This window comes from Semicossyphus pulcher, unplaced genomic scaffold (genome assembly GCF_022749685.1).
Source record: "Semicossyphus pulcher isolate SPU_LCO1_2020_fin unplaced genomic scaffold, fSemPul1.0.p SCAF_10, whole genome shotgun sequence".
Lineage (NCBI taxonomy): Eukaryota > Metazoa > Chordata > Actinopteri > Labriformes > Labridae > Semicossyphus > Semicossyphus pulcher.
The window spans coordinates 9,668,868-9,692,817 of NW_027211604.1; the positions used below are offsets into that span (position 1 = coordinate 9,668,868).

At 42.3% G+C, this 23,950-nt stretch overlaps 2 protein-coding genes across 7 annotated transcripts in view; one reads left to right on the forward strand and one right to left on the reverse strand.

The window, feature by feature from the left end:
• The window catches only part of LOC138597330 (connector enhancer of kinase suppressor of ras 2-like), a 35,538-nt gene extending 15,027 nt beyond the window's left edge, over window positions 1-20,511 (forward strand). For 2 of the 6 annotated variants that reach the window (XM_069668922.1, XM_069668945.1), the window contains exons 9-22: window positions 5,968-6,114; window positions 7,540-7,673; window positions 9,484-9,686; window positions 9,835-9,924; window positions 10,808-10,998; window positions 11,099-11,147; window positions 11,251-11,429; window positions 11,520-11,593; window positions 12,954-13,025; window positions 13,265-13,332; window positions 14,632-14,750; window positions 14,836-15,322; window positions 19,067-19,266; window positions 19,351-20,511. In XM_069668922.1, coding sequence (XP_069525023.1) covers window positions 5,968-6,114; window positions 7,540-7,673; window positions 9,484-9,686; window positions 9,835-9,924; window positions 10,808-10,998; window positions 11,099-11,147; window positions 11,251-11,429; window positions 11,520-11,593; window positions 12,954-13,025; window positions 13,265-13,332; window positions 14,632-14,750; window positions 14,836-15,322; window positions 19,067-19,266; window positions 19,351-19,398 — 2,061 coding nt within the window. In that variant the 3' untranslated portion in view covers window positions 19,399-20,511. The remainder of the gene's footprint in view (window positions 1-5,967; window positions 6,115-7,539; window positions 7,674-9,483; window positions 9,687-9,834; window positions 9,925-10,807; window positions 10,999-11,098; window positions 11,148-11,250; window positions 11,430-11,519; window positions 11,594-12,953; window positions 13,026-13,264; window positions 13,333-14,631; window positions 14,751-14,835; window positions 15,323-19,066; window positions 19,267-19,350) is intronic. The other 4 variants (XM_069668937.1, XM_069668960.1, XM_069668929.1 and 1 more) reach the window with 2 other exon arrangements.
• A 1,712-nt stretch (window positions 20,512-22,223) lies between these two features.
• LOC138600289 (olfactory receptor 52L1-like) lies at window positions 22,224-23,162 on the reverse strand. The gene has a single exon (XM_069671704.1). It carries the CDS (start codon window positions 23,160-23,162, stop codon window positions 22,224-22,226), a length of 939 nt encoding a protein of 312 aa, XP_069527805.1.
• Between the last annotated feature and the right edge of the window lie 788 nt (window positions 23,163-23,950).

The following is a 23,950-nucleotide window of genomic DNA, read 5'->3' on the forward strand; positions in this document are numbered from 1 at the left end:
GAAAATGTTACTTTGCTCTTTGAATAGTTTATCAAATGGTCACTTGAAATCATCAAACTCACAAGAGCACTTCAGTCAGTCAGGAGCTACCTGCTCAGGGCCCTTCACAAACTCGAGATTATTTTCACTATTTTCACCATTTACACCATTTTCAATGTGATTAATTTTGGTAGCATTTAAATTTCATGAGCCGACACATGTGTTTTTTTTATATTAGTAAGACCTTTTCTCAGCCTGGTTGTGTATTGACTGTTTTTCTCACTCTCCAGTTAGCTGTGTTGCTGTAAGAGCCGGACAACCAAACTGTGTCCTTTAACCTCCCTCGTATTATTCAGAGCGATTTATATGCCTTTGTTAAATTCTGCCTTCAAATGGAACTGTTGTGGAAACAGGGAAGTCTTGCACACGATATCCTTGGTGTTAAGCAGTAAAGAGAACAAAGTTGCTTGTCAACAGTATCGTGGACGCAAAATAAATGCTACTGTCGCTGTGTAGAAGCTACAGAGGCTAATAATTTAGCAGCCAGCGAGCGGGTCACATAATGCAGGGGATCAAAGTCACAATGACAGAGAAATGACATCTTTTTAGACAGAAAAACAAAAATCAAACTATGTTAAGCTGTAATTAAAAAAAAAAGAATTAATTGCATGCACTCAGAAAATGTCTGAAAATGTGTCACAACTGGTTTAATCAGAGCTTAAAAGGAAAGTTTTTCTTCGTTGGTTGTAAATACCTCAAGAGGGGCGTTTCTTAATTGATTTTACTCTAAAATGCGGTAAATACGACCCCATTTGAAGGCATCAAATGATTCGCAGTAAAGAGAAAACAGGAAACAAAGAGAAGGGGGATGGGGAACAACATGATTTGCTTAGCTGGACTCTTACTGGGGATTTTAACAGTTACAGCTCGCACCTTAAACCCCTCTGCGACCAGGGCACACTAAGTTTATCCCTCTTATTTTAACAAAGGGGTTTGCTGACCTCACATTATTTTAAGTTCTTTCCAACTCCAACCCGAGCTGAGCACTCCTTAGTCCAATCATTGACCTTTCACTTGTTTTTGCTAAGCGAACACTAAACAAACGGACTGTTCCTGAAGTGTACATAGAATAGTATTAATTCAGTGGAAATGAAAGCACAAACTTCTCATGGTTCACCGTTTAAATATAGCTCCCTTTGTCTGAAATAATAGCTACTTGTGTGTGCAACAGCAAGACGTATGTTAATTACACAGCTCAAGTCAGGTTCATTTCAGTCAGTCAACTCAGCCGGTGAATGCAGCCAATTTTAACAGAGAATAATACAGAGCTGATTGTGTTAGAAAGACTCCTTCATCCCACTTTGAAGCACAAAGTTTAAAGGCTGCTGGAAATGAGAGCAGGGCGGTGTTGGTGCTTGCTCCTCATGAGGAACCAAAAGATATTCACTGTTACCCAACAGACCTTTTTATGATGCCATACTAAACTAGCATTACGTACTGATTTGGCCAAAAGGTACCATGTAGTATGCAGTATGCAAACAAAAGCAACATTTACAGGATGCCAAATACACCAGGATGTCGTACTGATTCTGAAAAAATCTCCAGTATGCATCGGAGCAGTCTACCTCGCCTACTGTATCCCACAATGCAAAGCGCTGAAACATCACAACGGCAGTTGAAATGGCAGACAGCAGCAGAAGAGCAGAAGGGGGCGCTATAGCTAAAGAGGCAGCTTTTTGCTATTGGCGTTTTGGTTGTTTACTTCCGCTTTCAAAAACCGGAAAGTGGTGCCTGACTGCACAGCTCTGTACTACACACTACCGCCGAACGCAGTATGTAGTGTGTAGTATACAGTATATAATATATAGTATGGCATTTCAGACACTGCTATAGAGAACAACATCACTGGGACTTTTCACTCTGTGTATCACTCCACCTCAGCCAGGTGTTCTGAATACTGTTAATTATCATTACAGCGGACCGTGTATGTCTACATTGATCAAGCTGGTGCCTCTGAATCACACAGCAGACTCTTATTTCACTGGTTGCTTGATACATTAAAACATACAGGTAAATGTACATGATAAAAACAGCTGATCTGTCGTAACCTGTAGACACAGAGTGAAGGAGAATGTTTGGGTTGCTTGGCAACAAAAGTCCAGTTTCAGTTAAGCGGTGGAACTAGTTGAGATAGTGGAGCAAAAATGAATCTGTTGTCAATCTCGGATCCCATTGGCTATAGTCTGAGAGAGATATGGCCTCTGGGGACACAGGAGACTTCCAAGACTTCCTTTTCCGCGTGCTGCATTGTTACAGAAAGAGAAACTGTTTTCTTGTGATTTACTTGTTATTAACAGGTCTTACCTTCGCCGATATTTCCACATCATGATGCAGATTAGTAAGAAGTAAAAATTCAAGCTTCGTCAGGTCTGCCTTCAAGATCGATTTGATGCATTCGAGGAAGTCGGTAAATCTAAAGGCTGTACGGCTTTCATGACACAGCATCAAGTGAATTTATCTCAAGTTGAGTTTTAGATCCAGAACAGATTGTTAGCTGAACTTACTGCAGATGTCTGTTTGTAGAGATTAATAAGAAGCTAAATCCTCGTCAGATGACGCTGATGGGAGCCGGGATGTCATTACGGCGCATTACGTTCCGCCTGCTTTTGCTCTCCTCACGGACTGTTTTTCTTGCATACGCCGCAGCCTGCTGATACGTGATTGGTCAATATAACTACAAGCATTGTACAAACAGAAACTTGCCGGGTCCCTGCCTACAGATTCTACATTCGTATTCGTAGTAATGTAAAAAGACATTAATCTGTTGTTGATTGTTACTTTTTACTACTTTTTGCCACTTGTGTAACTAAGCAATATCACTGGAAAGCAATTGGAAAGAAATTGCTGGAAAGCATCATAAAGAGAAAGTCATTTATCTTACTGTGGTGTGAAACAGCCTGCGCACAGTCACAGAGTTCACAGGTGGATGCTGGAGGAAACATGTCCTGCTGCAGCAGCTGAGTGAGATTGACAGCTTTAAGTGGGTGCTAGCAATATGTGAACTGCTGATGTCAAACTGCACTGTCACTCATAATGAGTGTCATAACGAGCTTATAAATTGTTAATGCATTTAGAGAACTGTGGCCGTATAGTTAAGCGTCATTTCATGGTGCTCGATTATCTGTGAATGTAAAGGACCATAAGCCGGGATGAAATCTGTAGAAGTATAAGGTGAGACTGCGTTTAACTAAATGTGTCTGTGATCGATTTCTCGCCTCGTCTCTTCTCACAAGATGACAAACCTGATGAGAAAAGTGCTAAAAAGGTTTTTAACACCAGAGTGAGGAAAGAAAAATCCGGCCTCAGAGACAAACGTCAAGGATTCAAAAATACCAATAAAGGCAGAAGAAATGCTTGAAACAGTTCAGGGATCTATAATTAAGGCCACTGGGAGACGTCCAGCAGGCAGGCAGACCAGAGTTCGCTGGATTTTAGCATCTTTTCAAGCAGACGTGAGAATGGCTGCTGAGGCGAAGGAGTTACATCAGCTGAAGAACATAGAAAACCTCAGAGGCAAAAGCTGCCTTGTGATTCACTTTTAAATGTTGTAGCACACATAGAAAAAGCTGAGAATCCACTGTAAAGAAAAAAATGACGAATTATCCAGTTCCTATGAGCACAAGATCGAAAGGGTGTAAAAAAATTAACGAGAGTCTGTCAGGAATAAATAACCGCAGGCAGCGATGACAAATTGAATTTCTGGTGCAGGTCAATAAACAGGGAGGGCTTCAAACCCGTAAAAAAGATCCATGCAGGACAGTAAATTTAAACACTGGAGGCTGTTACAAGGATCCCCTAAAGGAGCAGAGACAAATAAGAAACCAGAAGCAAGATGTCGTACAAGAAACACCTGAACGCGAAACATGTCTTTCACAGAGCAGCAGGTAAAAGCTTTAAAAAATGGGGTTTCACTGCTATAAATAAACACTTTTTTGGCCAGACACAGCCAAACAACCTTTTCATCACAGAACAAAGCAGGCTTTGGATTATAACAGTGTCTGTTTCTGCCTGTCTGTCTCTTTAATGCACTTTCGGCGTGAAGAATTTGTGTGTAACGGCTGTCAAGGTGAAAAATTACTTGGAAAGGAACAAAGTGATTGCTAGGTCAGTGCCTGAAAAATGCTCGCTTTCTCAGGCTGCCTGGAATACGCAGGACGTACTGAAAGTCAGAGCAGCCTTCCAAGAGAGAGAGAGAGAGAGAGAGGGAGGATATTTTCTCCCCAAACTGGACCTGGCATATTTGGTTCATCTGCAGTCAGTGTTTCTCTGGGCGGGATGTTTTATGTGCCAAATGTCATCAGAACTGGGTTAAAGACTATTTACAAGGCATGCAGCTGTTCACTACGTACAACATCGGGGCTTACCGCGCCGTGACAGCGCCTGCAGATTGACATCACAGGAGGTGTACAAGATGCCCTTTGGCGTCTAATTTGCACTCGACATCTTCAGCAACGTGCAGCTCAGAGCTGCCGGCCGTGCTGCAGTTACAAACCATCAGGATCCATGTGTGTTATTACAATAACGACGAACTTGGGATTAAATGCATGCTTAGTGAACTGAACTTCAGCATATGGTTAGGCATGAATAAGAGCTGTCTAAGTCATGTGAGAAGGAAACTTTAGACTCTATAATAGAAGTGCATGTAGCCAACGTGAACCATTGGTTCATTTTGAAGCATTAAGTTCGGAGTTTTGGCCGTCGCCATCTTGGTTTATGGAGCCAGAAGTGACCATATTTGGACAACAGGGTGGAGACATCTCAAGCTTATAGAGACAGTGCTCCATCCTGGTTTACAGGTTGTTGTGTTAGTGAGCTGTCAATCACAGATAGCCACGCCCTGAAGCGTACCTTGCTTTAGGGCCTGTGTCCACTAACGACATTTTAAGCGCTGGCAGCGCCTATTTTCTATGTCACTTCTCCCTTACCAGCCAATCAAATTCAAGCGGGACATCCGATATCAACTTTGTCAACAACATGACAACAATGGCGGAGGAGAAGCTAATCCTTTCGTTTTTTCAAGGGTACAATTTCCTTGTCTAGAGCTGCTGCTAACGCCAGGACACGACTCCATTACATTGTTTTTATGTTTTCTTTGTAAAATGTCCTTGATTAAAACCCAACATTAAGCATACAAAGCAATTTAAAACAGACTTAACAGTTACTACCAAGGGAAGCGGAAGTGCTGCCAGACAACTTTCGTAACCTAGCAACAGTAAGCTCCGGTGAGAGGCGCTCTGAAAACGAGGTTGTGGGTGCTGCCAGCGGACACAGGCCCTTCTTGTCCAATTTTACTCTAAATGTGACCATCATTTACAACAAAGACATCATGCTGTATCGAACACTCATAAACTCGTAGGCTAATTTACAAAAGGTTCTCTGAGGTAATAAATGAAGTAAGAAGTAGGGTCATTTCCTCATCTGGTTCCGTACAATCAAATAGTCGCCCCCTTCTGGCTATAAGAAAGAATGCAGGTTTAATACACTAAACTTTAGCTTCACCTTTTACACCAAGAGGCTACACCCACTCTTTACATATGATCTATTTCACAAGCAAGGACCACATTGCCAAAAGGGTGCGAGTTAACAACTGATTAATTAATGAGATTGATGATGATGACGCTTGGACTCAGAGAGGTCGCACTTCTTGAGGTCGGACAGAAACAGAGAAAGAGCAAAGGGTGGAGGGAGGGGTGCAGAGTGCAAGAGCGAGAGAGGAGTTTGAATTCATGGGAATGTCCGAAGAGGTGTCATACTGCTCCTGAAACTTTTACTGTGTAGCATCAGTAAGGAAACACATTAACTGGATGTGCTCTGAATCCTCAACTAGCCTCTAAGTGGATATTCCTTTTGAAATAGTAGAAGTAGTCATGAGTCATGGGGATGCCTGTGTGGTAAAGAAACCCTCATCGTGCTGTTGTTGTTTGCTAGGTGGGCTGGCAGCTGAAGAACTTGGTGAACTTGCTGCGTGGCGACCCGGCGGGTGTCACACTGACGCTGAAGAAACGCCCACAGAGCACGCTCACCTCCACCCCTGCTCTGCTCAAGAACATGAGATGGAAACCGTTGGCTCTGCAGGTACGCTGGCTGCTTGCATCCTCCACAGATATCCTTGTGCATGTCTGTATTTGTCTACATATGCATTTGTATGCGTGTATCTCTGGTCCTCTGTCCTTCCATGTGCTAAAAATAAGACTGCACAGACTCAGATCGGAGCAGAAATAGGCAAAAATATGAGATGAGTAGGACGGAGGTAGGATGCAATCTAATGCAAGAGCACCAACTTTAATATGTTTGCTTTCTGCAGCTATTAGTTATCATAGTGTTTGACCCATATTGTGCAGGTATTGTTCTGTTGCGTCCACCTCCTCTTTAAACCACAACTTAGTAGTAATTGTTTGAAGGTTTCAGCATCATTCATTCACAACTTGACACTTCAGCCCTCAGTGGCATCTGTTGTCCTACTTCGGCCAAGCCAGTAACAGTATTAGGATGGTGTGCCGGAGCCAGCATGGGAGGAAATAAGAGGGATGAGTATTAATGTAGCCCAGCTATTCTTTGAGTCCCTGGCCAGAGAAAATGTTTTCTCCCCCCTGAGGCCCTGAAGCACGGTCCTGCTCATCCCCCCACCCCCCCTTCACATCACATCCTCGTACTTCTCCTCTTCCACCTAAATCGAATTCCCTCTCTTGCTGGCATTTTTAAGGACGGAAAAGGAAAATTAGAGCATGGAAGCTGTAGTTTTTCTTGTTCTGAGATGTGACAGAAATTAAGAAGGTAGTCAGTCGAGCTGTGGAAGCTCTGCGGTATCTCTGACACACATAATGGTCTTGATGATGATGGAGCACCTCTCCTGATTATAAATCTCTGATATTAGTCAGCTGTGAGTTACGCAACTTATTTGCATAGTTTAAGCAGTGATAAATTAGTATTCTGTTACTCAGAAAACTTGTCTTCTCACTCTTTCAATTAGCTCTCAAGCTTTTTGGAAGTCCATGTTTTATCTCCTCGAAACAGGCGCCTAGTGATTGGATTACATCTCTCTGACTGATCAAGTAAAGTTGGTGATTATGTAGCCGCCAGTTTTGATTGTTAACATGAGAACGTAGAGTTTAAACCGGAATAGCGTACATATTATGTTCCATAAGGTGTCATAAATATAACGGAGGAAACACTATGAAGGCTATAGGTAGATTTCCCCCGACCTAAATGAGAGGGATGACTCGACTGTGCACCAACCTGCGCGCACAAGTCATAAGTGGAGCATCAGAAACGTGCAGCACGCGGCTCATTTCACGCTCGAGATGCTCGGCAGCTCACTCTGAGCCGAACAAATGGTCCCTGACTGACTGACTGAACTCCAAATTTTCAATGTGTCAATTCCTGTAACTGTTCCTCTCTCTCTTTCTCCCTGTCGCCTGTCTCTCTCTCTCTCTCTCTCTCTCTCTCTTTCGCACATGCTGACACATATACACACATACACACACTTTCACTCACACACAGCCAATCTTCCCTCAGAGCCCCAGCAGCAGTGTGGCCACGCCCACCAGCACGTTAAGCACTCCATCCAGGAGGAGTAGCTGCGCCCTGCAGGACCTCTTCATCCCCCCGCCTCCTGCAGAACCCTACACCCCCAGGTACACGGAAAACATCTACAAGTTTACATGTAGCACTCGCTTTACCAAATTAAGTTTTTAACCACTTGTAGCGCTATGGAGCAATGTTTGTGTATTCATATGCAAAAGGACAGGCATGCACACGACCAACTCATGCACATTACCGCCACAGGCTTCATGTAACGCAGCTGATTGACCTTTTGTGGTGGTAACACACATAGAAGCGTAGCACTTCACCTTCAAAAGCAGTGAAGTAGAAGAGCCACTGCAGCTTGCAAACATTGATGCAAACAATGATACTAAATATTTGAAGGAGCTGCTTCACACGTGTTTTATGAGGAGAGAGATGCATTCAACCTTTGTCAAGCAGCAAGGATGCACACGATGCATTTAGGTGCGCTGAATGTGAACCTAACTACAGATAGTCATGAGGAAAACCTTTAATATTTTCTGTGCAGGCTGAAATATCTCAACAACTTTTCAATTGAAAGCTATGACATTTATGATCGCCAGAGGATGAATCCTCTTCTTTAACCGCTGAGATCATCAGGTCACAGTTTGTCCAGCCAGACGACCTTCCCATCAGCCTCAGCTGCGCTTTGTGTCTAACCCTAATTAAAAGATAGCATGCAAACATGCTTAGCTAAAATAGAGAACATGGTCCGTGTCATACCTGCCTTTTATCAGTGTGTTTTGAATTGTCACTGTGAGCATGTTAGAATGCTAATGTTAGACAAGATAATCCTTTATTGATCCCAGAGGGAAAATTCATGCGTTGTAGCAGCACAAAGACAAAGTGGTATAAAAATTGTAGGAGTAAGTGACAAGTTAAAGTGACAGTTATGGGATAAAGTGACATGTGTGGGTAATAGCAGCAACATTTTCTCAGTATGAGATAACACAGTATGATATGAGGTATAAGGTGTACAGTATGGTACAATAAGGTGCAGTATAAAGAGTGGCAATAAATACAGTATGGTATATTACAGTCTATACTGTATGTATATAATGTAATATGACACGGAATATTATGTCAATAGTTAAAATGTAATATAAAGCTAAAATTGCAATTATACTGTATAGTGTAATTGTATACTATAATATACAGCATTTATCTCACAGCATGAATATGCAGAGCCTTGAGCCTGGCTGTAGTAAATGACCGAACACTTCCTCATTAAGTTTGGATTTTTGTTGACCATCCCATGTAAAGACAAAAACCAATAATAAATGGATTCCAATAACAAGTAACGGCTTGTTCACACAGCAGGCCTGAGCAGCGCGCGTCGGTTGTGGATCCTCTTGATTTTTATGAAGGCGTGCATGTTAAAGGTTAGAGCCTTGAGATAATGCGCTGCTGCGGCGTCAAAACGGTTCGAAATAGGAAGCTCGCCTATTTCAGCCATGAGCAGCTAGCAGCTCTCGGCTTAAAAAATGCTGAAGGAGGGAAGCCACTGGGCTTTCTGTAGGCACACTCGCACCAAGACAAGGATTTAGTTTAAAATGCCTCTATTGAATCAGGGCATCTCTCATAAAAAACATCAATATTACAGGAGTAAAAAAAAAGACCTTTCTATACAGTCTTTAATGTATATATTGGTACAATATGTCACGGACATAGAGGGAGAAAAAACACTGTATCCATCGCTGAGTTCAGTCCAGACTAATTATGAATCTATGAGGAAACAAGATCAAACATTTGATCATTTAAGGCCACAACGGAAAAACCCAATCCAATAAAGGGCGGCTGACGCAGCCTTTTTTTTCCTTAATTGGCTTCCTCTCTCATATTAGTCAAGTCTTCATTGACATTTTCTTTCTGCTTCCACAGAGACGACAAGGGAAATCTGCCCAGTGACGATGCTCAGTCGGACGTCCATGTCGCCGAGGGATCTGAGTCACCAAACTCCTACCTGGACCAGGAGTGTCGGGGCCGATTTCCTCTGGTGGAGGAAGACACCATACTGTACTGTTACGAGTACGACCAGAACCCCGAGGTGTCGTCAGTCCGCAGGGGGAGCACCCCCACCTATGGTAAGACCTCGACCCCGTCTGAATACTCGCTGCTGTGATTATGAGAGCTTGTGTGACGTGTGTTTTGCTCTGGAGATGTTTTTTAAGACGTCTGTGTGTGTGTGGGTAGAAGTGTAATATTGACGTTGCGTGTGCCTCCCTCCTCCAGGCAGGCTCAGGCCCATCTCCATGCCCGTGGAATACAACTGGGTGGGAGACAACGAAGACCTGGCCAAGCTGAAGAGAGAGAGCAGGAGAGGTGAGTGGGAGGCCGTGGGAGGGAGAGAAAAAACGAAAGGGAGGCAGAGAAAGGAGGGAGAAAGAGAGGGACGGAGAGCGAGCTGAGGTGAGTGGGTGGTTTTCTCATAATATCCTCACCCTCTCAGATCTCAGAGCCAGAAAATAGCAGGATGAGCTGGCCTGTCAGAACTGATAACATGCTGGATATCAGTTCCTACCTCTGTCTCCTCCATATGTTCATAATCTATCTGTGCACCTTTTCTCCCTTCATCCCTCTCTCCCTGCTTTCGCTCGTTCACGCCCTCAGCTTTGTCTCTGTTTGGATATAAAAAGTACACTGTTGCTTTGGCAACGGTAGAAATACATCCAGAGATTTTCACATTTTGTTGGGGACTGTTGGGATAGGTGGTAAATGGAGTGGGAGGAGGCTGATTTGCTTTATTTCAGTCTCAAAGAAAGAGTTGAGTGATGTGTTTGTTTCCTCTGGGGACGATGGTGATATGTTGCTCCTTTGGGCTTTTTCAGACAAAGTGATGCTGCTATATTTATCTACAAGAGGCAGGATTTGGAAGTTTGAGGGCCTCCTGCCTGACAACAGTCTTCGGCTGATGATTATTAATTCCTTTCAAATAGGAAGTCTTTTGAAAACGTCGGCAATCGGAGCGAGAGATTGTTAATTCACAGGCAGCTGACTCGTCTTACAGCAGATCACACAAAAGTTTGATCGTGAACTCATGCAGCAGAAAATATGCGGCTGCATTTGTCTGCATGGAAACGTAGTTAGCTCCCTGAAATGGTGCACCATATCATTATAAAGACTTTCTGAAGCATTTAGTAGGTACATTTTAGGTGTTTAATTCATCCAGCATTTGCAGCAGTTTGCCTCTGTGCTGTCCCGGCAGAGAATTCCCTGCTGCGCTTCGCGAGTGAAGATAAAGCCCCGGGGGAGGACTTCCTGCTGGGACGCAGCCTGAGTCAGAACAGAAGGAAGACGGAGCGAGGAGCCAGCCCCACCCATTACACGCTCGTCCCCGCCCTGCAGATGGAAGTCTCTCTGTCCACTTCCAGCTCGGACTCGGCCTCCCTCTACCACGTCAGTTGAAAATTCATTTATTTAGTGTCGTAAGCTAGCATATTAGCACAAGCGTTTACCAGAAGATCCTCTGCATGTCATTCTTTTTATTACCTTGCAGGTGTTTGAACGATCCTCGCTGCTGTCGAGGTCAAAGAAGAAGAGTAAAGGTAAGGAGTTTTTACTTGAGCGCTCACATGTACTCAAACCCAAACATGAGCAGGTGTTTTCTAATGTCTCTGTCGGCTCTGCTCCCCTGTCCACTGCCTGCAGCTGGAAGTCCCCTGTCATCAATCAGCAAACGGCGGATTTCCTGCAGGGACCTGGGACAAGGGGACTGTGAGGGCTGGCTGTGGAAGAAGAAGGATGCTAAAACCTATTTCTCGCAGAAGTGGAAGAAGTACTGGTTCATCCTGAAAGACACGTGCCTGTATTGGTACATGAATGAGGAGGTGAGTGTGGTGATTTTCGACATTCGCAGCATTAAGCCTCGATTCGTGATGTGGCGCTTAGATTTCACTCTGTGCTTCTGCGCTCCACAGGATGAGAAGGCAGAGGGCTTCGTCAGCCTCCCAGAGTTTAAGATTGATCGAGCCACTGAATGCAGGAGGAAATAGTGAGTACTGGTTTTCACATGGACACAAAATACAGTCACTGAATTACATGGTACGCACACGGTATGTGGCTGCATATACAGAATCAAGGCATTGATATTAGGACAGAAACTGTGTGCAAAGTGCAACACTAAAACCTGTAGATGCGAAATTATACATTTAAAGATATAATCAAGGTAACACAATGGTGATTGAGCCGATGGCCCACTGATGAAAGCCTTTGCATTTGCAGTATATAGTATTATTATGGACTGAGTGTCTGTGGCGACTCACAAGCGGTGCCCAGTTAGTGACACGTTCTCTATCACCCAGCAGTGGTTGGTCTGCCAGAGAGGGTAGGCGGAGCTAAGCGGCTGCTTTTCCGGTCTCTGCAAGTGTTGCGAGTAAACAGTAATCTACTATGGCTGAACAAACAAAGAAAAGATGGATGACTACAGATACAACTTCAACAATTTAAAAAATTGGACGCTCAGATGAAGGCAAACAGTCTTAAAAGGAAAGCGACCGTCAGCTAGGAAAATCAATTGCCTTTAATCGCCATAAGGTGGCGCCAAATAGAACGAAACTGAGATCTTCAAGATGATCACTTTAAAGCCTGTTAATGTTTAAATGATTAAGGAGAAATTATATATTTAAATCTAACTTTTAATTCTAATTTAAATCTAATTCTGATCTAGTTAAAAGGGAGCTTGATCGCATTGCTTTTTAAGGATCCAGTCTCATAGAAACCAGAGTGTTACTTCCACTTGACATCCGATTCAAGCTTCTCTCCTCCGAGTTGAATATAAATGCTAATTTTAGCGGCTGAAGGCGTGCTTGTTATTTTCCTATCCTTGTATTCGTTAATGTCCTACGAAAGGACAGGAAATAATGTAACTAACCCAGTTGATATTTAAAGGAGCTTACGTAGAAACCCTGCTAAGGTGGGCGGTGGGTGAGATCCGGTTTGTTGTTGCTTTATGACGAGGGGGCTTCATCCTGCACAGACGATGCTCTGGCACATCCAGGTCATGTAATGCATGCGCTACTTTATGCAGTATAACATGATGGGTTTCTTGTTCACTAATATGTTAATGCCAGCAAATGCAGGGTGATTATGGCTTACCTTCATGTATCTGTCTAAATCCTGACACTTAACTTCTGGGTGCAGGATTTCTCACACACACGGGAAACCTCGTCAGACTTTCTCAAAATAGTCCCTTATGCTTTCATGCAGTGTCTCCCTATTTTAGTTTGAATTACTGTATGTGTAATCTGTGTCAGTTTATTTCAACAGTCCTCTGTATTCATATGTTAATGCGTATATAACGCCCCTGTTCCTGTGCGTACATATGATTAAATATACCCTCGCTTCCCTTTCAGCGCTTTCAAGGCTTGCCATCCGAAGATAAAGACCTTCTACTTCGCAGCGGAAAATGTAGACGACATGTCCCGGTGAGTAAAAGAGGCTGTGATGCTGGAAACTCCCCCAAATCTTATATCTGCGGACACATTTAAACCCCCACCGGCCGGAAGCTGAACCCCTCCTATACCGGACTGCCCACCCTCTTTAAAACAGTTTTCTAAAGCGATTGCTCATTCAGGGAGACACACTTGTGTAACACACACATGAGCAAATATGTGTTATTGGAAGCGAAACTGCTATGCGTCACGGCTGTATGTCTCCCCCACAGGTGGCTGAGTCGTCTCAGTATGGCAGTTGCAGGATACTCGGAGCAGGAGAAGATTTGCCACGACCAAGGTGAGATTAGTCACAGACTCTGTTGCCGGTGCTGCAAGGGATTCGTCGTTGTTGCAGGTCGCTGGTCAACTTTTATATAAAGCTGTTGACATGAAGCAGTGGGACAAGCACAGCGTTAGAGTGAGGGATCAGATATAATGAGATGTGACAGATGCATGGAGAATTATTTTGCCTCATCTTCACTGAGGGTGGGTTTTAATTTGCTATCGCAGGTTGGGAGTATATTCCCATCCGCTCCAGTGGATTCATGCTTGGAACAAGAAGTTTGAGGCTGCAGGCTCCTTGACTTTAACATGCAACAAGCTAAGAAATGTTAAAGACACTTTATTTCACAGCTTTATATAACCCTAAATAATGGTTGACACATGAGGAATTGATAATGTGTCCCCAAAAAGCTGCGGATATTTGAAACCAGGGAAGATCAGTCAAATCACCAAATCAGTCTCATCAGCCGCAGGTCTGATCGTCCCTGATTTGCCGTGTAAAAGTTGGAGGCACTGTATGAAAATACATTTGAAGTTGAAGTGCTTCAATTATAGCCCTGAATAAAATGTGTGATTTGATGCAATAGCCTGGAAAATAAGATCTGATGGAGAGAATTCAGTAAATTTCCAGATAAGTAGCAGAGGATTTTTTTTTTTACACCTCTCCCTGGTTTCACCTCCACTTCACATCTGATTCAAGCATCTCTGCTCTGAGCTGAATATAAATGCTAATTTTAGGGGCTGAAGGCGTGCTTGTTATTTTAATATTCAGGTTTTCTTTTGCGTCCCGCAAATGGACAGGAAATAATGTAACTAACCTACGTAGAAACCCTGCAGACGTGGGCGGTGGGTGAGATGGTTGGTTTGATGAAGAGGGGGCTTAGCACTGCACAGACTAGACTCTAAATTGGACCCTTAACACCTCCAGAAGACTTAACAGGAAGTTCTCACAGCTGAGATTCATCCTTCTTCACACTCAGCCTCAACAGCAGTCAGACGCGGACTTCACACCTACATCACACCGACGCTGCAGCTACACCATACAGAACACTTAGTCATGCGCAGAGCTGATCTCTCTGACCTGATGCAGCAGTTAAGAAGCCAAATCTGTCATAAATTGTACATGTGTATGAATTCTTTAAACACTAAAAGAAAAGTCAAATCAGCCACGATGAGCCTCAGTTGATCTAAGGCCAGGTGGGAAGATTCTGATGCAAAGTGTAAATGTTGTTTTGGTTATATAAATGTTCTCCTTCCGGCTGCTTTTCAAAAAGTTTGGTTTTTATTCTGCTATAGAAATAATAACATGACACAGTCTGCTCCTTCATGACAGATTACTGGAGTGAGAGTGATCATGAGGACATGGAGATGCCCTCGATGCCCAAACAAGACAGTCCGCCTCCACCATACGACACCTTTCCCAGAGCCTCCTCGGTGAGTCTGACAGATTCAAAACATAGATGTCAGCACAAGAAGAAAACTTCTTCTTTTCACTAACTAACCATCTGTTTGTGTTCAGGTGAGTCCCTACCTGGAGCCGAAGCGTGGCCATCTCTCCTCCTCAGACACGTTCCAGTCTCGCTCCTCTCACGAGGAGTTTCTCTCTGAGGCTCTGGACGGCAGCGGCAACAACAACGGCGTCTCCCCCGGGCAGAAGACGAGCAGCCACAGAAACTCGTGGCAGGAGCAGATGGAGAGCAACGCGAGGATGCACTACCTGCAGACGTTTCCCGTGGAGGACAGTCTGCTGTCTGAGGACAGGGACCGGCTCGCAATGGAGTACCGCAGACAGTCCACTCTGCCCGCACAGCGCAGCCTGCTGCAGGAGCAGTACAGAGCCCTGCCTCTGCCCCTCAGGACCAGTATCGACTCGGAGGTGGGAGGGAAACCCCGCAGCTTCACGCTACCCAGAGACAGCGGGCTGCACGCTATCCTGGCCGCCACCGCCGCAGGGTCGGATCAGAGGGAACCCCGGCACTACCAGCTGGAGCGGCCCAGAGACACTGGTCAGTGTCAGAGTTTAACACCTTTTCACATGTACAACAAGCACAGTCATTTAAACGATGCATTCACAGTACATTCACTAACACTACAATGACAACATGCAGGTGACGGATCAGTTCAATTATCCATTTAAATTAATCACGCTTTTGATCAAAATGTAGTAATATGAAAAATGTGACGGAGATTTTTCTACATTTTCTTTTTACTATAGAATACATAATTATAATAAATAGCCACAGAAAACAAAAAAGAAAATGTGTTAAAATAATTTGCTTTAATTCTACATATTTTAATTGTTATTAGATCATAATTAATTATATGTTTGTGGGTTCATGTAACCCAGCAGGGACTTGAAAAGCAATAATCACAACGTGATTTATAAAACGTTCCTGAAATGTGATTTGAACGTTCTCACTGCAACTTTCTGAAAATGTTTTCAGAGAGCGTTCTCCTACGATTAAAAGGAACAATCTGGGAACCAAATAAAAACGTCCCCCTCAAAACATTACCAGAACATCGCACGTAACATTCCCATAACATTCCAGCTGGGTCCAGATAGAATGGGAACAAATAAAAATTTGACTTAAAACAAATGAAAGAAAGACTTAACGTACCCTGTGTTCTGAATGTCGTACTTGTTCTTGTACAAAAGCACATGCCGCAGCTGCCTTTATGCACTAAGCATGCAGGATGCTTACTTCGGGAACAAAGTACTTCATCATAAAAATTGCGCCTCGAACTTTGATCCTCTTGCTCATACATCTGTCAAACTCTGTTGCCCGTCTGCCTTTGCTCTCTCTGCGTCTCATGTCCTCTGCTGCGTAGAGGATTGTGGACCAGAAAAAGTGTGCTGGCTTTCATACTGCAAAACTGGACCAGATGTTGCAGAACATTCTAGTATCTTTTATGGCATACTGCATATATGGGACATCTTAAATCTTTTTGTTGTAATCAGTTGTCCTGTATGGAAAACTTAACAACATCCCCTTCTATACGTTAAATTAAAGGATACTTGAGCGAGTCTGACTGGTCTGTTAGAGAGGATAAAGGCTGGAAACTGTGCATTAGAGGCGATAAAGGTATCACACACTGAACTATATAACCGAGATGATCTTGAAGTCTCCAGACATAGGCCTCCCTTCTGCTCACTGTTACATGCAGACCAGGCCCTTCATCTGCATAGTGTTGAGCAAGCGTGCCTATTTGTCATCAGTTATTTCATTAAAGCTGCTAACATGCAGTCAGAGCCAGCTAATGTCAGAGGTTGAATACTCGCTATTATTGCTTTATTGGATTGGATTTGCAGCCAGCCCATTCGCCGTCCCTCAGAGACCTCCGGGGCAGTTGTCTAAGTGAGATGAAATTTAGTGTCTTATTTGATCGTGATTTATGTTGGCAGTCCACTCTCTCTCACACACACACACTCACGCTCACTCTTTCTCTCTCTTTTCTTGTCTCTCTCTTGCTCGATCGAGATGTCCACTGTGCTCGGCAGCGTTTGAATGGTGAGGCGAGGAGGAATCCTTTCAGCCCATGTTAGCGTTGAATCCTGAACAGGATAAAGAAACACGCCTAAGGGTCCCTTTTCTTCTTGTCCTCATTTATCCACTGCTCCACCGTTCACTCTCTCCACCACTGCCTGTAAAGACAAGAACGAAGCACAAAACAGGCGGCAAATAAAGCATGATACATTTCAAAGCTCGGCCCCAAAGCTTCAGGACCAACCAGCCTACTTCCAAAATGCAGAATAAAAGGACAGCTAACAGAGTCTCAGACGTAGTGTAGTGTTCGAGTCGCGCCAACAGAGGGCAGTGTCTGAAAACAGGAGACAAGAGGGGTCCAGGCAGGAGCTGTGATTGCAATGTTCGAGGTTAATTTTTCCTGAAGACATGCCACAATGAGAATGAGTACGACTGGATGTAAAACGAATATAAACATGCATCCGGTGAGCCTGTGAATAAATCTGCTTTAACACTATCTGAGTAAACAGGAGAGGACACAGAATACTTATGTAACTTGCAAATAAGTTCTCTAAAACAGACCTTTAATATGGCTTTAAAAAACGCTATTTTTAGAATTATGATTAACAGTTCAGTTTATTTTCATATTTCCATTAGCAAACAGTTTTGTTAATTATTTATTGAGATTTTTGAGGCTTTTCTTCTGCATTTAGACTTAAAGCTAAATGTTTCATTCCTATCTTTTAAGTAGCAAGTAGTGCTAAATTCATGTAGCTGTTGCTACTTTCCTACTCCATCACCATTTGTTTTTACTCCACTACATTTATTTTACAGTTGAAGTCAATACTTACTTTACCACTTTACTTATGAAGGATGATGCATGGTCATTACAGAGGGGGTATTATGCTGTTTCACATTTTAAGACATATATCTATATAATGTCAAAATGTTGGCTGTCCAGACTAAATGTGAGTGAAGTTTCAAATCTGCAGGTCAAAGTATGTTGGAGTAATCCCCAGGCTTCTCAGCTCAGTCTGCAGGCTGCTGTGAACGCCAGCTTTCACACAGTTTGTGATGTCACAATGTGCAGCCTCAGCAGGCTTCAGAGAGCTGGCCAATCAGAAGAAAGAGGGCTTGTAGGGGCAGGGTTTCTTAAAGGGACAGAGCTGACTGAGTCGTTTCAGGCAGAGGCTGTATGAGGGCCTGCACAGAGCAGCAGTGTGAGAAAATTGAGGAGTTTTTTAACTGTAAATTATGCTAAGCTACTCCACAGGTATTACAGAGTGAAATATGAAGCTTTAGATTAGCATGATACCCCCCCCCTTTAAAATAGGAACATATCCTGCTTCCTGTATCTCAAAGAAAAAACAGAGGATTTCTTCCTGTCTTAACTAAAGTAAACTAAATAAATGTGACTGTCATTTATGGCCCAGAGACAGGATTTGGGATGCAATAACTATTGATTATCTAAAGTTTTATAGAACACAAAATCAACTGATTTATCAGATACAAATATTTGTTTTGTACAATTTATTCTTTAATCATCCACAAAGGATTCATTGAGATACAAGACATCTTTGTCCAGAGAGTTCTGCTCAAAATAATCATCAGATTATTCGTAATAAAACAGTCCAACAGATGCTTCATATAAAATACTAAGAAATGCTGCTTACACATTAATGCATGAGTAATAACGATGACCTTTTTTTGATACATATGTTGCTACTTATACTTTCATACTATTACTAAATTCGTAATGAAGAACTTTTACTTCTAAGGAAGTGTTTCAACTGTGTGGTTCATACTTTTACTAAGAGTACAATCTGTATACTTCCTCTAGCACTTTATGCAACTCACAGACACAGCTCCATCTCAGTCTTTGCATGTGGCCTGAAAATGACTAACACTGTGGCACTTTCATCAGGAAACAAACTCATGTGAAAAACTCAACAGCAACATTTCTTTCCAGGAAAATGTCAGTCAGAATAATCCGCTGACCTTGCTGCCAGCTTTATTTTTGAGTCACTTCGCCAGCCACTTGTTAGCTCGGCTCTCTGCCATTTCCTGCCGGGCAGGTAGCAAACAGTCGGCTTGTGCGAGCGTGTGGGCAGAGAGAGGCTGCCTACAGGTTCATATGCTGGATTAGTGAGAGACTCACTGCTAAAAGGATTTTGATCAAGTTTATGTCTGAAATGTGTTTGTGTCAGTGAAAGAGGTAGAAATTTAGCTTTTTCTTCATCTTAAATGTCATTTTGAGTTCAGTGTTCTGTAAAATCTTCTTTTCAGGCCGGGGACGGGAGTGCAGGATGCAGGCGGACTCTCTGGGAGACTTGTACCGAGCTCTGGAGCAGACCAGTCTGTCCACCTCTGCTGACCACAGGTCAGCCAGCCGCCTGGAGTACAAGCGCTCATTTGTCCGCCGAGTCAACGACCCCTTGCTCAATGACAAGCTGCATCGCCTTCGGGTGCTCAATAGCTCGCTTAAGGTATAACAACTTGTTTTGCGCTTATATGTCTCCCCAGAACAGTTTATTGGCTGATTACTAACTGATCTGTTTACCTCCTTACAGAATGTCCCTCTTCAAGACACACACCGCTCATTGGGTTACTTAGGGTGAAGATCAGTGTGTTGATTCAGCCTCAAACATATTGCCTCTGCCTGTGCCTCACCCAGCCGGCGTCCTCTGCTGGAGATAAAAGGCACCAAAAACCTTCTCTCACCTGCTCGCCTCTACATCTCCTTTCTTTACCCTGCTCCTTCACGCTCGCTCACCGTGCAGGAGCACAAAGACTCTGTGTCCCTCTCCACCCACCTCACTCTATATATTAAACATGAGGGCTGTAACAGAAGGCAAAAAGAAGAGTTCGGACTCGATAAGTTGGAGACTCGCAGGGTTTATGACAGGGTTTAAGCACTTTGCGTCTGTGTCGGAGAGCTTTGTAATTCATCGCTCGCATGCATGGCCACCCCCCCTTCTCCCCCTTCCTCGCTTCTGTTGAACCGTTTTGAACATTATGCTGGAGTCGTGTACAGCCGCTCAGTAAGCTGAAGCTATTTTGGATGTACACAACATTTTGTTATGCATGTGTGTATGATTAAAGAGTATGTTTGTTCCATGAGTGTACAGGATGTTAAGCATTTATATAAATATTTAATATGACATTACTACAGTGACTACACAATGTTTTGGGGTACTTATACAAATTGTAAATCAAGTGCTGTGCCTCAGTGATTGTGAATGTACATTGTACTTTTCCAAGGAAGACGAGAGACGATGCAGAAAGCAAGCAATTCCTCAGAACAGGGGCACAAAAATATAACGCTTGGCAATAATGATAACAGTATTGTAAATTACAAAGGAATGATCAGAATAGATGTCTATTTTTGTATGCATGCCGTCCACCTAATTGTTTGTAAATCAGTTTTGTATTTCTGAGTGCGTTTGGTCTGGAGAATACCGGTGTCGACCCCCTCCTCCTCCCCTCCCCCGCCACATTGTGTTTCTAAGACTTATTTTACTATTTGCCCCTGAAAGTTGCAGATTTTTTTAAGTGTTCGCCACAAAAAGAGGAATAACTGTATTTATTATTAAGTGTTTAATGTACAAGCATGCTTTGTATAACTAAAACACATTACCCCGCCATTGGAAATTGACTGACATTGCACAAGTGTGCCACATTGTAGCTCCATGACTTTTTTATTGAATAAAGTATGGCTTGGGCACACGTAAGAGCCATTGTTAATTGTTTTTTGTCTCATAGTCACATTAACTATTTTTAGAAAATTACTCCTACAAGGAAGCCCTACAGCGGCTGACTCAGAGGATGATAATAAAATGCAAATGTAAAAACATGCTTTCTGTGTTTAAGCCTCGGGCATTGTTGTGCTGTAGGAAGCGGTAATTTATGTATTTAACAAAGACTAATGCAGAAGAGACGAACAAGGAGAAGGTGCTGTGTACGTTTATACACATATACCCAACAATGCATCTCGTATAGTAAACTCGCAGGCTGAAACGGGAATAAATCTGTCGACCATCACTGGTTTAAGATGCAGACGGCTGGCTGCAGGCCTGTGAGACAATGTTCTCTCTAGATACAAAGAAATAACGTTAATAACTCTTTTTACTCAACTTTTTAAATTCCACCAAGGAACCACTTTTATTTTATATATTAATGTATTTAAAGATGACCTCTACTTCGACATCTCCTAAGACATTTACAAGACAGCACAATTAGTGCCATTAGAGTTAGCTATGTTAGGGATTCTACTATTCTGTGAATTCCTGGTCGACAGACATTTATTGTATTTACCAGGAATCTTTGAGTTCAGTTGGAGTGAATGAAGGCTGAAGCTGTAATGCTGAGTCGTGCTCTTAAACATTTCAGACCTCACCCTGCTTTTAGACAAAGATTGTTCATGTAGAAATTATGTGAAAAGTGCGAATTTAATGCCTTTTACAAAAATGTATGCTTACATTTTTTTTTTATTCAGTACCCAGTGCCAGAAATTCAACCTGCAAATAATATATATACTGTGTTTGTAAACTCACGGCATTTGGCTTTATATAGTTTGTTTGCAAGAATATCTCTTCAACTGTCAGTAACCTATTACACCACTCGTGCAGGCTGGCTATATGCTGTAATTGAAAAGAAAAATATTCTCTTTTTTCATCAAGTGAATTTTTTGACACATTCAATGTTCGACTCACAAATTAATTTTTAGCTCCTATCAAGACTTCTTCTTCAAATGTATTACATTGTGAATAGCTAAATAGTGATTTGAGATAACGTATACTTTGTTAACTTCAGCAACTCCGAGGAAAGAACTTCTGTCCAGTCCTTTATGCACGCTTTTATTATAATAAACATACAAGCAAAAACGTTCATGTTCTCAGCTCATTGTGGCACACAGAGCATTAAGAGGAAGGATGAAAAGAGTATGTATTAATTCAGTCAAAAGTCAAGTAACTTCAACAAAACACTGCGCTACAAATGTACAATTTTTAATACAACAATTTTTATCTAAACCCTTATGGAAACAGTACAAAACATTTTTTTAAATCACTTAAATGATTGCATTGGTAATACATACAAATACATCAGATCAAACAGAATATCTAAAGCAAACATATTGGAGTTTCCAGAGCAGGCACGACAAAGTGTAGAAGAAAATGTATTTGAAGTTCAAGTGGTGTATTTACTTCAGCAAAGAAAGTCAAATGTGAACATTGAAAAATGGCTGCAGCTGCATTATAATCAGTGTCCAGGGAGGTCAAACGAAGTGACTGAAATTAAACACATTATAAGCACAAAGACTGAGACTCAGGGCGCTAATGCTGCAGGAATCCTACATGGTGTGACATCAATTCAACATTTTCTCTGTGCAGGTTTGGTTTAGTAAAGGAGATATTAAGCATGCAGAAAACACAGTTACTCTTGGCTACTGACTTACTTGCCTGCTTTTTCTTCTGAAAAGCCTGAACAGTCGAACCCTTATGAGCTGAATGCTCAGGCCATAAATGACTGGATTAAGAATGGGTGGGAATATCAAAAAGTACAGAGATAAAAACAACTTGGTTTGGTAAGGCAGGTGACGAATGTTGAACCGACTTAGTGCTATTTCAATAAAGCAGCCTATAGAGTAGTTAACAATTGCTAGTATGTGGGGGGTGCAGGTTCGGAGGGCTTTCAGCTTGGATTCCTTGAATGAAACTACACATATCCTAAGGATGTGTGCATATGAATAAAAGATCATGAAAAGCTGTGGAAATGTATACAGAGCTACGGATAGCAGACCAACTATGTTGGCAATAGAGGTATCTGTACAAGCAAGTTTTACTAGTAAGTAATTCATGCAGTAAACCTTCTCTATGGTTCTTTCACAAAATCTCAGCCGAAGAGTGAAAATCAAAACAATGAAAAAGCCAATAAAGGGGTAAAGCCATGTAAACACAATCAGTTTAACAACTCTCTGTGACATGATGGCATGATAAAGCAGTGGATAACAAATGGCCACATATCGATCATAACTCATTGCTGCCAGAATTATGAACTCAGTAATGGCATACGTGTGTACAGCAAAGATCTGTGTCAGGCACAGTGGTAGAGATATCTCATATGAGTGTGACAGCAGGTTCCTCAGTACAGCTGGCAGTAAAGCAGTGCTTCCATACAGACCATTCACTGCCAGATTACACACCAACAAATACATCGGCTCATGCAGGCTTTTTTCATGATAGACCACCCTTATCAAGAATACATTTTCAACAATAATGATTAGGTATATAATCAGGAATATGCAGAAATACATTGGCTTCAGCTCCTCCATTCCATAGTAGGCAGATAGTTGAAAAGACGTCACTTCGGAGATATTTCTCATGCTGACACAAATTAATCATAAAGCATGTCTATAATTCTGGATACACAGTTCTGATTTCACTTTATGGACAATCTGGGACCAAACACGTTTTACCTCCCTGTGATGTCCCCCTCCCATCTTGTATTAGCTGTACCTTTATACCCTTAACATTTGGTCCCCTCTGAATATAGGTCATGTGGTTTCACCTACATGTAACATCATTCAGTTCTCCCCTGTGGGTTCACTCCCATGAATTTGTTATTTCTGCAAAGATCACAGAATATAAAAATCTTCACTCACTCTTTCACACCACAAACAAAAGGAAAAAGATCATAAAAATTGTAATTATATCGTAATATAACAATTGTAATAATATAATAGTGATAGTGATAATGATTATCATAATAATTCATTCATTAAAATAATTCTTCTTATAGTAAACATAGAAAATGCAGTTGGTAAAGGAAAAAAAAAAAAAAAAAAAACATAATAATGATAATAAATAAATAAAGAGGTTAACCAAGTGATCATAATAAACAGCTTGCAAAAGGGAAGAAATAAAAAAAAAATATACTAAAATAAATAAAAATAAATAAATAAAGAACTAGAAAAGAAAGAGAGAAGTGTAATATGATCTGGGCAGCCCCCTCCCCTGCAAGAGGATGCCTGCCTTCCTCACATGTCCCAGTGGGTGATGCAATGGACAGCCCAAAAGACCCTTGAGGAGGGAGCCTCCCCACGTCACAGCACAGTATTGTTTAATATTTGAGCTAGTATTTTGGGCTTCCAGGCCTCCGACACCACCCAGC

What these genes read in the sequence shown, in the direction of transcription:
- LOC138600289 (XM_069671704.1), bottom strand. Translation starts at nt 23,162, where the DNA reads ATGAGAAATATCTCCGAAGTGACGTCTTTTCAACTATCTGCCTACTAT.